We start from the raw sequence: 15,022 nt of genomic DNA, 5'->3' as shown, positions 1-15,022 counted from the left end.
AGATTTTGTCTCTAGCACTTTGAAACGATCAATGAATCCCCACTGTCACTCACTTTACATAGAGAGCAACAGTTGGATATTTTTAATCAGGTGAAAATTTTCCTTTTTTCCATAAAGAGATTAGGGTAACATGATGGAGACTTGAATCAATTATATAAGCTGATGAAAGAACAATAATTCTTCAAGACTAATTTGGAGCATGAGGTTCTGTCTTTCCCTGGAGTCAGCAAATGTTTCAAACACAACTCTTTACCATTAATTCTTTCAATGTAGCACTGATGACCTCCACTTTACTAGAATCCCAGTTATCAACAGCAGACTCCCATGAGATTAGTTCCCTCAACAGAAAAACGTGTATGTGGCAAAGGGAACAGTACGTAATTATACTGGATATCCCTTCCACACAGTTTTATTACTATTATTATTATTTTAAGTCTTCTTGCTTTGCTTTACAGAAGCCCAATGGTAGTCAAAACAAGCAGATAGAGCAGTAAGCTGGAATAAAATTTGAACTACAGTTTACTGGCAGTGTGTTAGATTTGTGACCTAATAACGGACACTAAAATCATCATTAATGACTATCCTTTGATGTAGGTTTAACACCGCAGAGGTGTGCTGGAGTGAATTTTCATGATCTTAAAATTACCTTCTTTTGTTAAAAGTTTATAGCAAGTCTTTGACTAATGATTAGACCACATATCTATAAAAATAGATATCACTAAAATAATGACAGGGGCAAGCCAGCCTTCTAAAAAAAAAAATCAGACTGAAGATCCAGACTGTTTCCATTCTTTTGCTGCTGGAGGTCAGAAGGAACTGCAGTTGCTAGAATGTCATGTCTCCTTTTATTGCAATGCCACGACAACATTTGGAAACAATGAAAAGACAAGAAGAAATGTGAGAAAGCTCTAATAGACAACACTTCCAGCAGAAGTACAATTCCAGAGCTGCACTCAATTAAACAGGAACATACAAAGCCTCTAAAAAGGAGAGGGAGCCATATTATTTTCTTCATCTGAAATGCTGTAAATGATAATAATATAAATTTAAAGTTTCAGTATAGAGATATCATGAAGTTAAAATACCACAGGGTTGGAGTGGTTTTTTGGTTTTTAGGAACCAGTATCAATATTTTCTTACCTTTTTATCTTCTTTAGACTTCCTAATACTGTGTGGAGGGCCAAATTTGTTTTGCATGCAAAACATCTTCTTGGACCACTCATTTTTATGAGATTTTAACTGCGGCTGACCAAAGCTGCCATCGACTCTGTATCTGTCAGCTGGAATCTTACTCATTGGAGGGGGGAGAGTCCCACAGTTAACACTTGACCAGCCATCTGTAGAATCAGTGTAAGACTCCTGGTCACTAGCATTTCCGTGCTGCCACTCCTGTAAGACATGCACAGGCAACCACCTTTGATTGCCCACGCCTGCAGCACTTTTCTTTGATGGGGGTACTGAATTTCGGGAGGAAACCAGTGGAACTTCAATACGAGCAGAAGGACATAAGTGCTTGTTTAAATTTTGGGACTTATCATTCTGAATTACTTCTAAAGGAATATTTCCTTCTTGTTCGTGACAGAAGCCATTCCAATGGGAAGCAGACTGATTTTGTCCCCTTCCTACCGGATTTTCCCATATACTGTTAGGAATATGTTTACTTGGATTGCTCCCCAAATCAACCACCAGAACTCTGTTATTCTTTTCTTCTTGATTAAAATTCCCAATTCCGCTATCACTGTTACTGCTTGTGCTGTTATTCTGATGAGCATCTGCATCACCATCAAGAAAAGCCCTTGCACGCATTCCCTCAATCAATTCCCCCATATCCCGATACAGGACAGAAATAAACTGAAGAACAGGTAGAGATGATGTTGGAAACTCCAGACAGCCATTTGTGTCTGGATCTGCTGTACATTCCAGTCCAAAACGTCTCGCTATGCCCTGATGAATTTTATGATGAAATAAGTCCGGATCCACCATAAACACATGGCAAGATGTCCTCAGAACCCCTTCATCTTCCTGAGCCAAGCTCGCATCATCATTTGTCTGCATTGTAACTAATCCAAAGAATCTTCTATCGTCTGGGCAAACAGCGCTGAATGCCAGTTTCTCTGCAGGGTATTCTGCCACCACACCTGATTTGTCACTGCAGAGCTGAATACAATCGTGCATTATCTTCATCATCACTAACGAATGGATTTTTTGTTCCGCCCGTAGACGTCTCATGCACCCACGAATAGCCTGCAAACTCTCATTTTCCAAATTTGAGGTTGTTGAAGGAAGTTCGATTGAGCCTAGGTAGCCTACAATCATGGCAACATTTAAAATGCTTGCATCTAGTCCAAAGTCTTCTGCACTCTCCAGTCCAATTCTAAAAACTGAATCATCATTTGGGACCTTGGACATTTCTTCCTTTGACAGTAGGTTTGGATTGCTTACACTTTCATTTCCAGTTTCATATTTAATAGCAGCAGAATCTGAAAACGATCTTTGTTTTGGTGTGGAATTATCTGAGTTACCAGCACAAAGACTAGGATTCTCGAAGATCATGTTGAAAATGCCACCAGACTGCATTTCTTCAACAACTTTCTCTGCTCTGTTTATGCCTAGAGCTTTTGAGTCGGGTTTAGGCTTCAGCCACCCCTTTCCATCATAAAAGCCAACTTCTTCATCGCTTGAACATGAATCTATATGACTAATCCCTTCAGCAACGACCATGTGGAGGACTCCAGAACATTTTCCAATAAGTTTCACTACATCTTCATGAGAGGCCTTTTTCACATTAATTTCGTTAACTGCAAATATCTGATCTCCTGCTTTAAGTCCAACATAATCAGCAGGGCTTCCTTTCATAACACAACTAAGAACACAAGGAGCTTGTCCAGAAAGGGTAAACCCATAGCCTGCTCTTCCTCTAGCAACTTCCACACTCCTTATTCGAGGAGGTGCATGCATATTGAGTCGACGTTTGACTGTCTCCCCTGGTCTATACATCTTGGGTTTTTTTCATGAGACAGGAAAACTTTTAAATAGTCTGGGATTTTGTCATGTTTCACAGTATCACTCCATCTGATGAAGCTCTAGAGAAAGAAAGAAAAAGACGTTTTAATTCTCAATCATATTTCAGTTTTTTTAGCACCCAGCTTTCCCTTTACTGTTCAGAAACACTGCTAGTGAATTCTACCAAAAACTATTGCAAGAGGATTAACACAGCACTCAAAACAGCTTGAAAGAACAGTCATCATTTTATTAATGACAGAGCAGTAGCAAACACAAATAAAGTGGTTGTCCAAAATGACAAAGTAGTTTAATGGCAAAACTAAGAACAGGATCTAAGTCTTCGGACATACAGCCCAGCGTTCTTATACTGTGTCATGTTATGTCTTCGCCAAGGCTCCACCATTTTACCTACTATTCAGTTCACTTCTGGCTCACTGCACCACTGGGATACCACCACATTGCAGCACATTGAAAATCCTGGATGAAGCTCATCTGCCCGTTCCCAGGTATCTTAAAATTAGGCAATATCGACTGAGCTACAGCTCACCCCTCCTATATACTCAAGGTACAGAAACGAGTACCTAATGCATCCATCTAAAAAAGGTTAGATAAATTACCCCTAGAGCTGTCTGGCTGATTGTAAAGGCAACTTAAAGTACCTCAGACTTCACTGTTTGCACATGTATTTCATTTGCATATATAACAATAAACGGGCATTCAATCATGTAGAGACCAAAGGGAACTGAAATCAGATTTACCATTATACCAATCAATAAATTTACTCAAAAATAACTTCTCAGAAAGCAAACACTATAAAAACTGCATTTCAGTCATTCCAACATCCATATGTTTTAGTTTAGATAAAAAACTTCCAAAAAAAGAAGAAAAAAGAAGGAACTCCAAATGCTGCCAGTATTAATCTAGCCAGCAGCAGATTCATGACTTTATAATTAAGATAAAGCAGCTTTATAGGAACAGCAAGAAAAAGTAGATTTTATTACATTTTGGTGTTGACACTGAAGTTTGGATGTCTCGTCCACATTATACTCAGGTAAGTTCCACTGTTTTAGAAAGGCTTCCCTAAGCAGGTTTGACTTTACTTTGGGGGTTTAGTCTGTATTTTTTTGAACAAAGGGACATCAGATTTTATAGTCTCCATGGAGCAGCTGCAATTGGTAACATAGTATGGTTTCTGCAAATTGTTTTAATATAGCAATTATCTAGTTTCAATAACTAGAGTTCCTCCGTAATTTGAGAAAATAACTTAGCTTTACGAAGTAATGAAACTTCACACTTAACCTTTAGATGGAAATCATAACACAAGAAATGCTTTGGAAACATTTAACCAGGCTCACACATTGCTGTAAAAGACCCCTGTCAACTTGCATCCAGTCTTGCGTCTCAAAAAAGAGTCTGCCTTTTCCTGTTGAGGCTAAACTTACGACCTCGGAGACCGCTGCGCCTTCAGCTCTCTACAAATAGGTCTGGCACTTTCTGAGGGTACTCAAACATCAGTGAACCTGTTCAAGATATACTTCAACAACAACAACAAAAGCAACCGACTGTAACAACAAATGCCCAACGATAAATAAATATCTGTTACCTACGAGTACGGACATATACACGTTTTAATTCATCTCTGAAAGAAAATTTCTGTTCTCCATTGTCTGGAAAATACCCTAATGTGTCCCTTGGGTGCCCCCCACACTGTGCTGCTAAACTGGTTAACAAAAAGCACCATGATTTCTGGCACTAAAAAGTGTGGTACTAGCTTGCAAAAGGAAAGGAAACAATTAGAAGAGTATTAGATTATAAATAATCTGATGAAAAATATATTAAAAGCAGGAGTCGCAAAAAAAAAGATTCAGTACCATAATACTGTAGGAGCTGATAGGAAAAAAAGAGTCTTCCAACTATCTTAACTATCTTTCTAATCAATAAAAAAGAACCCTAAATATGACTTAAAAAAAAATAAAATGTAATGAAAACATAGTTAGGCTGCTCTTGGGAGGAAGCAAACTGTCCTACCTCACCGTTCTGCACTTGCTGTGAGGACTCCATCTAACTCTATTCCGGAGTCGATTTATCTATTTGCCTTCCTAACCTCTGCCCCTTACACATCAAGCATTTATTGCAGGGGATAACGGCTGATAAGGGAATGTCATTCCAAAACCTACAATGACCATAAAAACAAAACAGCAGGCTGCGTATACCACGTTACTAGTCTCTAATGACGAGGTCCCAGAGCTGTGAAGACTTATAGCTATAATTTATTTGCGTAATTTCGAGTGTGTAAAGTTAAGAGCGAAGAGTCCTTTAACGTCAAATCAGTTCTTAATACAGATATAATACATATAAACACACATACAAACCATTAAAAGAAAAAAAATGTTTACATCACTGGAAAAGCTATCACTTGTTCACCTCAGTAGCTGAATATTATTGTGCATTATTTGTGGCTACTACAGCCATGACAAATAACAGCTCGCGGAATTTATCTAAGAAACTTGAGGACAAAGGACCAATGTGGCTCTTCTGCATGAAACCTCAGCATTGAAATATGCTTTACTACAACAATGGTATGACAGGCAAATGGAAAAATTTCAAAAATAATGTTTTTCATAACTAGAGAGATGCCAAGAGAGAATGGTTGTGTTACAAACTGTTAACAAACGAGTTATAAAAATATATGCATCTTACAGCCTGATTTCAAAACTAAATTCTCTAATTGCCTAAGTTCTCTTTTTATTTCTTTGCAGACTTGAAACCTGGAGCTAGAGAGATATGGCACAAAATTGGCACAAACTTCCACGGTTTCAAAGCAACCGCACCTGAATATTCTTTTACTGTAATAGATTACAAAATGTGTAATGCACTCAAAGCACTGATAGAAAGCTTTGTGTGTCTGCATGTTTGCTAAAACGTGAAATTGTTAGGGAACAATATAACCTGCGTAACTTGTCATGTGTAACCAAAGATAAAATTGGGCTGTTGATTTTCAGAACAATACTGAATCTTACCAAGAATATCACTAACATGCTGCAGTAATTCTAGTAGTTATGGCACTGAATTTTATTCCTTTGATAGCAGAACCATGTTACGTGATTCAATCATATACAGTAGGTCAGAAAAATGCTTACACCATGATAAAACACACGGCCAAGCTTGCTTTGACTTTCTGCTACCACTAAGTACAACAAAGTAAGCCTTAAAGAATAAGAAAGCCTGTACAGTAAAACACATTAGTGAGTATCAGTCAGGAGGATATATGCATTTTAAATGAGAAAACAGGACTCAACAAAAGAAAAGCTGAATAATTTGTAACACAGAGTAACTAAAACTTACGCAAATAACATAGCTTAGTAAGTGCACTGAAATGTCACAAAGACACTGAAAATATAGAATTACTGCTATCATTTGAAAAACACTGAAAACAAAATTACTACTATGATTTCAGAAAGTTTAGCAAAATTTGTACCGACACAGCTTAGTAACAGGACACAGAACAAATAGAGCTTAATAACTAAAAATTATTTCAAAGGACATTTCAGACAGAAACACTAACCCATACAAATTAAGAGCTGTTCAAGTCTGTGTAATGACATAATTTGCCCATATACATCAGCTTTGTCACAAAGGTGTCAAACAAAACCAGCATACAATCTGGTCTACCATTGCAACCAATTATTTTTGAGGTAGAAAACACCAAAAATACCAGTTACTGTTGAGCTGTACTTTATCCCCCAGACAGTGAATTTCTTTATGTAATGTTTTCACATATCCATGCTAGCTTTTCATGACATTTCTTGGGCTCTCTACTACAGAGGAAATACTAATTTGCTTACTTTCAAGGGAGAGAGGTGATTTGCTTCCTGCTCCTGCTCACTCATAGCAACAAAAGAGCAAACAGAAACAGGAGATATACTCCTAACTTAGCCTGCAACCTTAACGGTTACAGAGGGCACGTGAAAGCAGTTACGTGAAGAAGAACATGGAAATTAAGACAACATTGCTGACCACCAGCTCATCTTGAGAAGCCTTTGGAAATGAGCCGATACTCAGCGCTGCCGTACCTACGTTAACGTGCTCTTTTGGGGGCAGTGGTAGGTTTTTTGGAGAGGCAGAGAACTAGTTGGCTTCATTTTGTTTCTCAATAGCGAGACTGTACGATGACAAACTGTGCAAAGTAGAAACACAGAGGAGAAAGACTGTTCCTTCACCCTTCACATGAGTCTTGAAGTACTGCAACAGACTCTTCAGCATCTTACTGTACTCATTAACGCAAAACCGACTTTCACAAACGATGCTACTACAAAGACCAAACGAAGCTGTAAAATTTGAATTCCACTCACTATTAAAATGCAGCATGTGTTTATAGACAAGTTACACAAGAAATATAACAGGACAAACTGTCGAAGACAGCTACCAGTTGTTCGGGAGCTTGGGCGGGACGGTGTTTTAATCACATATCAGCATTCCCCAATTGGCAAAACATACCATTATGGTTCCTGTGTGACCGCTCTGCCAGAAAGTGATTAAGCACACCTAGCGTGATCATTCAAGAAATATCGACTTTAATTAGCAACAGCAGGCTGAAAAACGTTTGTTAACAAAAACTCCTCTCACGGCGAAGCCAAGGTGCGGAGCGTCAGGAACACGACGAGCGTTTGCTGGGCTCCGTGACAACCGAGGGCAAAGTTTTCTAAAGCTGCTGTACAAACAGACGCGCACTTAAAATTCCGGATTAGTTTATTTGTTGTACTTAAGAAAGCGAAAAGATGTTGGTGGTAGCTGGGCTCCTTTTTTTTTGTTTCCTTTTTGTGTCGTCCCCCCCTCCTCTTTCTCCTCCTCCTCCTCCTCCTCCCGCCCCAGCCCGGTCCCAAAGAGCCGGGCAGCAGGGCTGGGGGCTGCCCCGCCCGACCCCCCTCACTCACCTCGGTCCCCTCAGCACTCCGACCGCTCCGGGAGGCGCCACCTTCCCCCCCGGTCACCGAGGAGACCGGCGCCGGGCTCCACCGCCCCGCGCCGCGGCCACTGGCTGCGAGGAGCCGTCAGTCAGCGCGCTCACCCGGCACGGCCGGCGGGCGGCTTCCCGGACAGAGAACCGGGAGAGACAATACCCGCCGCCGAAGAACTACAGCTCCCGGCATGCCCTGCGAGCGGCCGGCTCCCTGCTACTGCAGGGAGCTGGCCGCGCGGGGCATGCCGGGCAGCGTAGTTCTTTCATCTGCCCCGGTCGAGGACGGGAGTGCGCAAGCGCGGGTCGACGGCGCCCTTTCGAATGGGGCTTCGGGGAGCGGGGCAGTGGCAAGACCTGGGTGGGTGAAGTGAAGTGAAAAGTGAAGCGAAGTGAAAAGCAAAGTGAAATGTGAAGTGAAAAGCGAGGTGAAATGAAAAGTGAAAAGTATATTGAAATGAAGTGTGAAGAGGAAGTGAAGTGAAGTGAAGTGAAGTGAAGTGAAGTGAAGTGAAGTGAAGTGAAGTGAAGTGAAGTGAAGTGAAGTTACACAGTAACGTCCTGGAGCTAGTTCTCATCTGAGGACACAAAATCCACTCCAGGGGCAGAGAAGCACAACCTACGGCTCTGAAATGGCACTGAGGAGTGGGGCAGGCCTCGGGGGATGCATCCAGCAGGAGCCCTGCCTTTGGGGTGCCGAGGGAAGGCGAGGCAGGCCCTACAAGGGGTAGGGATAGAGCTGGGCTCAGCCATCAAGCCCCCCATGAGGAGGAGTGAGGTGTCCCTTGGGCAATCAGACAGCCAAAGGGCCAGCCTAGGTGTAGTTGGGTGCACAATTTCTAATTTTCTAGGCTTTTGGAAACCATCCGGAGGGAGCAGGATACAGCTGGCAAGTTCTCAACGTGCACTGCCATCAGCTCTTCTTTTGGGAAAGACTGGAAAAGTGTTACTGAAACAGGGGAAATGGGAAGAGGGAAAGATGATACAAAGAAAAGCGAACATCAGTTACGAGGCTCCCAAGGAATATAAGGTCTAGGAGAAGGGAAGAATTAACCAAATGTGATTGCCTTTCCTACAAAACCTGAGAAGTTTTTATAATCTTATATGTTTTAGAAAAATTGTGATCTTAAATTGTGAAAAAGGACCTGTAGAAATACTTTGAACATAGGGGATTTATTCATTTCAATGGCTATCTCTAGGCAAAGAAAACTTGAAGTGGAGCTGAACCTATCAGTCACAAGGAGAAGGACAGCGCTCGTCTTTTCTTTCAGAGTTTTTTCCCCAGAACAGGACATATAACCTACAACTCAATGCCACTGGCTTGTCTGTAAGAAAACTTCTAAGTTTTAAAACTGTTGCTTGATGGTTTAACTTCAGTATTTTCTTTAATTTTTATCCAATCTAAGAAATTGTTTCTTAGTATCCCCTGCCATTTCTCAAATGATTACAGCATACTGGAGATTTTGGGGAAAAATAAAACCACAGGCCAAAAGAAAAGGGAAAAATAAGGGATCCTGCTCTTCCAATCCTACCCCCATATTCTCATTCTGCTGTTATTTTCCTTGTAAATCCATCCCAAACAGATTTCTACCAACAAGAAATATTTCAGTTCAAGCTAGATCCCAGTTTTGTTCTCACAACAAGTTTAATAAGAAAAGCTTCCAAAGAGGAAAATAATTGAATAAAATAAGCATTATTTCTTTTCTTCATCCTCTCAGAATACATTGCGGCAGGTTAGAGTAAAATTACATGACAGATCTGTTAACTTCTCCAGACTTACTATGTCATATAAAACTAATTATTCATCCTTTAGGGAAGCCAAAAACTCAAAACATAAAAAGGAAAATTAATTGATTTTAACCCTCAGATAAAGGCTGGTACAACAATTTTCAAAATATTCTTTAGAGATCTAAAGTTGCCCAAATAAGTGATAGTTACTTATCCCTTTGACTAGGAAGATTTCACAAGGAAAACAGTTGCCTTCTAATTTTGTAAACCGTGCTGGTTTGTCATCCCTTAATAACTCAATTATTTCCAGCTTCCATGTGAGGTTGTCAAGTCTATATGTCTTTTGCAATTATTTCTGCCTTTCATGCTACCTTAACAGATCTAGCATCGACTTAGCCCACCTGCTTCTCTGCAGAAGGGAAGATCAGTGACCCATGTAGTTCAGACTGACATTGGAAGCATTTGTAACAAATGAAAATGTGTTTGAAAGTGACAGCTAGAAATAAATGGGAATTGTAACTGTCTGCAGAGGTATTTGCAGGTATCCCATTACGCTTTTGTTTCAGTTAATACAAAGAATCAAAATCTGCTTTATTTTTCAAAGAAGAGGGATACTAAGTGGTGTCACCCTTTACTAAGTATAAAGTAATTACTTCATGGCAGCGTTGGATTACCTCCTCAGCAGGTACTGAAGTTGGTCTGTTCACGATAGCAAACAGAACCAATAGGACTTTGGTAGTAGCACAGACGTATGTAATAAATCTGACTTTGCAGAAGGATTCTGTATCTGAGCAGAATTTCCTACATGAGTATTGCTCAGCAAGGAAGAAATGAACATCCAGACCGACAAGGAGACAGGTGTGCTCACACAGCCTGCCTGTGGTCAGGAGCACCCGACTCGTCGTGAATGAATTTAGTGATTTTCTTCAGCATGGGTGGAAATGATGAATAAGCTGAAAACAATTCTGTGTTAGAATGTAGAAAAAGGTGATTAATGGCCCCTCAAATGTCTGCACAAGGTCTTGGCTACAACTTGTCTTACTGCTTTTGCTGCTGTTGGAGACAATACAGGAAGGAGGAGTGTGAAACAAAGTAATAAGGATCTGTGCCTTAAAGACTTTGGCTTGTAAGCCTAAGTAGCTTACTGTTGGGTGTACAGATATCTCTGTCTAACCAAGGGTGGCTGTCACAAAACTACTTGTCAGATTTGCTTTGGAGAGATTTACGATGCATACTTTAATGAAGTATTCTTATTGCTGTTACATACACCAGATGAGAAGTCAGAAAATGAAAACTTAGTCCAGCATCTGATTAAAAGTCTATGAGTTTAATTACCATTGTTTAATTACCTTGGTTAAACGAACGAGTGTTGGTTATGCTGAAAATGTTTTATTTTAATCATACAGAAATATCCTTGCACAAATGTCAGTTTTCTTCATTTAATGTTTTCAACATGTTCAAAATAATAAAACTGGATATAAATGTCAGCATTAAATGTTCTTTCATTATATAAACTTCATTCTGATTTTCCTGGCTAAATTTTGTTCTTAACATCAGGGAAGATTGTATATCATGTACATTATAGTTAGCTTTGTGTTGACAAGTTAATATGCAGTTGGGAGCTAAATCTTCATTAAGAGCTGATTTTCTAAATTCAAAAAGCTAGTCCTTCTTCAGTCAACCGTCAGAGTCTGATTCAGAGGACCAGTGAAGATCATGTTTCCCACATTGAGAATTGCAAGACAAATCCAGCCATCAATATCTACCTTGTTTTACTAGTTAATCCAATCTTTAAAGATGACTTTTCCTTTCTTCTAAATAGTCTTCCCCCTAGCGGGAGACACTCTTGCCAGTGGGGAGATGAAGAAACTATTCTTATATAAATGCATTTCGGTTTGCATGATGGTGTTTCCCACCCTAGTATACTGATGTAAAAAAGTCTACTAGGAGCTGTGAAGACGTAGAACTAATCAGGGACACTGATCTTGTTAAATCTTGACTGGCCAGTAGAGGCTATATCCGCTCAAATCCTATTTAGATATAAAAGGATTGATCTATATACCGTGTGCATCTACTTGGCTTTGTAATTGTGTCCTTACCTAGAATGTTATTTAATGAAAGATTACAATACAGTTAAAATACAGCCATTTGTGGGTGGAAGATTCTTGTGTATACTTACTCGGATATGTGAATGATACAATTTGCAAAACTGAAAGTTTACAAAGTAAACAGTCTGCAACATCTTCCTCTGTGTGAAAACAGGCACAGCAAGACCATGGTAATGAGGGCTCCTTTGGATAGCGCTGCAGTATAAATGAAGTCATTCGGTATTTTTAGAAAATGCATGTCACTACAATAGAACGTGCTGTGTTCGTTTTCCTAAATTTATGAACATAAATCAAATTAAGCATTTTGTTGTAAACAAGAGCTGAAAATACAAATCATTTCTTGTTGAGCTCCAGTTTACCTCCTTCACCTACAACAAGGTATGAGTAAAGTTGATGTCACGTTAAAGCTGCAGTGCTGATGAGCAACCCTAGGATACACATAACCAAAACATCCACTGCAAGCAAACATACATAACATACTTCTGCCAAGAACTGGAGACCCAGAAATTGGTTTTGGCACTACTGGTGTCAGTGGAAGCATACAAACCTCTATCCCACTGTTACTTGTGGGCAAATGGACAGCATGTCCTCAGCAGTCCCTGAGGAATACCTTGTTGAGCCAGAATGGTTTTAAACTCTTAATTTCATACTGCATCACAGACACTTTTTCTTCCAATATCAAAACACATACAAAAATAAAAAATCATTTTCAAGTATTTATTCTTTTTTCCAATGGGATATCTCTGAATACAGAAGATAAGAAATTTGTGTTTGATTGTTTTTTTCTTTAAGCCTTGGAGCTTTATTCTTACAATTCAGAATTAAGCTGCCATGGCCTTGCTGCTCCAGTTAAGCAGTGTCTTCTCTCCTCTTGGGCCAATTTAAGCAGAGTATCTTTTGTCCCATTGGGCTCAAAAATGTGTGTTATGCAGTGGCTAAGTTTACATGTTCTGAAGAGGCATTGTGTATTTTTATTTCTGTAAGGAAAATGGATATCTCAGGGAAGGATTCCTTGTGGTTTTAAGTACCATGACAAAAAAAAGGCAATATCATCTCAGACAACAACAGCTTCTCAAAAGAGTGAGCAGGGCTATATCATGACTATGCAAGTGACTTATCAGGACTCTGATGGCTAAATTTATTACTAAGCACGTTTTTCTAAGCAATGAGGCAGCACAAATCTCAGTATAAAAGTGTCACTTTTATCCCCAAAGCTCAGAAAAACATGCAAGTGTTCTCCAAGCTCTTACACGTTACCATGAAAAGAATCGAAAATGAGAGCCTGAGGCACTTGAAGAGGTGACATTAGTAATAAAGTCTCTTTGCACATTCCTGTTTAACATAACCCCCCGATAAAAGACCTTGACTCCACAAAAAAAAAAAAAAGCCCCATGATGCAGCATCAAAGTGAGGAGGGATCCTCTCCTCCTCGTTAACCCTGGAATGAAAGAACACATTTAACCGTCTCTGCACTTGGAATGTGACAAAATCAAGTCCAGGAATTTTCCAATTTCTCATCCAAGCGTTTAATGTCCAAACTTGGAGGACCAACAGGAGGTCCCTTGGGACCAAGTTCACACCATCTGCAGAATCCTTGACAGAGGCACTGCTCCCCTTGTGGGGGTCTCTTCTCCTGAGGGTCAGGTGAAAAGGCATGACATGACTGGTGACACTTAGGGCTGCCCTGCCTCTCAGATCTGACTTACTTCAGGCTGACTTCAACCTTTCCCACCTCACAATTAGATTCTGAATAGTTTTTAAGATTAGAAGACATCTGTTCCTTCTGAGCAAAAATCATGATTATGAGTATAGAAACTCATTCAGATACATCTACATAAGGTAGAACAATTTCTTTTTGCTCCACCAGAACTTCGGTTTCATTTAATATTATCCTCCCAGTTAATGTAAGTGACTTTTTGGAGTTGACAGAAATTGATTTCACTGTTTGTTAAGAGATTTGGCCTTGATAGCAAGTGTGGTAGTCTCCTCGGTACCCGCAGCATGGCGTCTTAAGGTTCTTCTCAGAACTAGGTTAAGGTCTTCCCTCCTACGAAAATTTCTATTCCACTGTAAAACTTGATTACTATACTTATGTATCTGATGGATTCATTCTTTGAACCAGTGGCATTCAACTTCCTCCTTCACCTTTTTAAAGGATACAACATTTGTGGTGGTCATCGCATGTCGATCCAGGTGGTTTGTGCTGAAATCGAGATTATAGTTTATCCTCCACAACCAGCCTTTCCTTGATAATTGGCTCACTCCAAGATCTCACTCTAGCATAACATCCTAATTTAATCTGAAATAGAAAATTCACCTATGCTTTTTTTTCTTTTTTCATAAACCGTATTTCTCCTAAGACTAATTCTGACCACACACCTGACACATCAAGTCAAAATCACCAGACCTAGCTATGTCTCCTGCTAAGAGATTCAGAGGCATTGCTATAGAGACAGACGATTGACTATAAGAACTATCAGAAAGGAATATTCTTCTAGCACTGAAGAACAGTGCACTGATGTTCAGGCAACTTAAACTTTCATCACACACCCTGCCATTCCTCTTGTTTCAGCACATTGGCTACCTGTCTTCAGCTGAAGACCAGTACACATCGGTAAACAAACTACAGAGCATATGGAATGTTGCATGGAGTCATTCTTTGCACAAACATACACACAGACAGACATTCAAAGAGAAGGAAAGTCTTCTTAAGAATAAAACTCTTCAAGGTATGTTGTACTTTTTTAAACCACCTTCCTATTCTGGTTTCCAAAGTTCCTGGGATTCTGAGTTAAGTCAATGAACTGGTGTAGGCGCAAACTGTCTAGGTAAATCAACACATGTGGGGAGCTGCATGCTTTTACAGGTATTACTGAGACAAAATTAGTTGCTCTCCACTGCATATGTAGTATGACCATATGCACAGACAACACATCTCCAAGGAGTCCAGCAATCGTCCTGCTATATATTTAAATTAACGCATCTAAATTAAGTTCGTGGCTCATTCACATGAGAATGCATAAACCAAATCACCAGAAGTTCCTGCCAGCAAAGACATGTGAGTGAAGTACAGGGTTTCTGGTGTAATCTGTATTATGCAGTTTCGCCTGTGGTGAAATTCAGTCATAGTTTTTACTGCCTGTTATCCAACATGAACCAGCCCTAAACAGGCTGACATCCCTGCATGCAGGTGGGATGTATGGATTTAAGCTCTGTGTGGACAGCT

The 15,022-nt window shown here is 39.9% G+C and overlaps 1 protein-coding gene across 5 annotated transcripts in view; it reads right to left on the bottom strand.

Annotated features, from left to right (window-relative positions):
• The window catches only part of RGS12 (regulator of G protein signaling 12), a 90,426-nt gene extending 82,285 nt beyond the window's left edge, over positions 1-8,141 (bottom strand). For 2 of the 5 annotated variants that reach the window (XM_048047368.2, XM_048047383.2), the window contains exons 1-2: positions 7,938-8,138; positions 1,141-3,083 (exon numbers count right to left, since the gene is read on the bottom strand). In XM_048047368.2, the coding sequence (XP_047903325.1) occupies positions 1,141-2,997 (1,857 nt within the window). In that variant the 5' untranslated portion in view covers positions 2,998-3,083; positions 7,938-8,138. Of the gene's footprint in view, positions 1-1,140; positions 3,084-7,500; positions 7,523-7,937 lie in introns of those variants that run through there. The other 3 variants (XM_048047402.2, XM_048047393.2, XM_013178964.3) reach the window with 3 other exon arrangements.
• Between the last annotated feature and the right edge of the window lie 6,881 nt (positions 8,142-15,022).

This window comes from Anser cygnoides, chromosome 4, assembly GCF_040182565.1.
Source record: "Anser cygnoides isolate HZ-2024a breed goose chromosome 4, Taihu_goose_T2T_genome, whole genome shotgun sequence".
Taxonomy (NCBI): domain Eukaryota; kingdom Metazoa; phylum Chordata; class Aves; order Anseriformes; family Anatidae; genus Anser; species Anser cygnoides.
The sequence above is the reverse complement of the archived record's forward strand: the minus strand, read 5'-3'. Positions and strand labels throughout refer to the sequence as shown.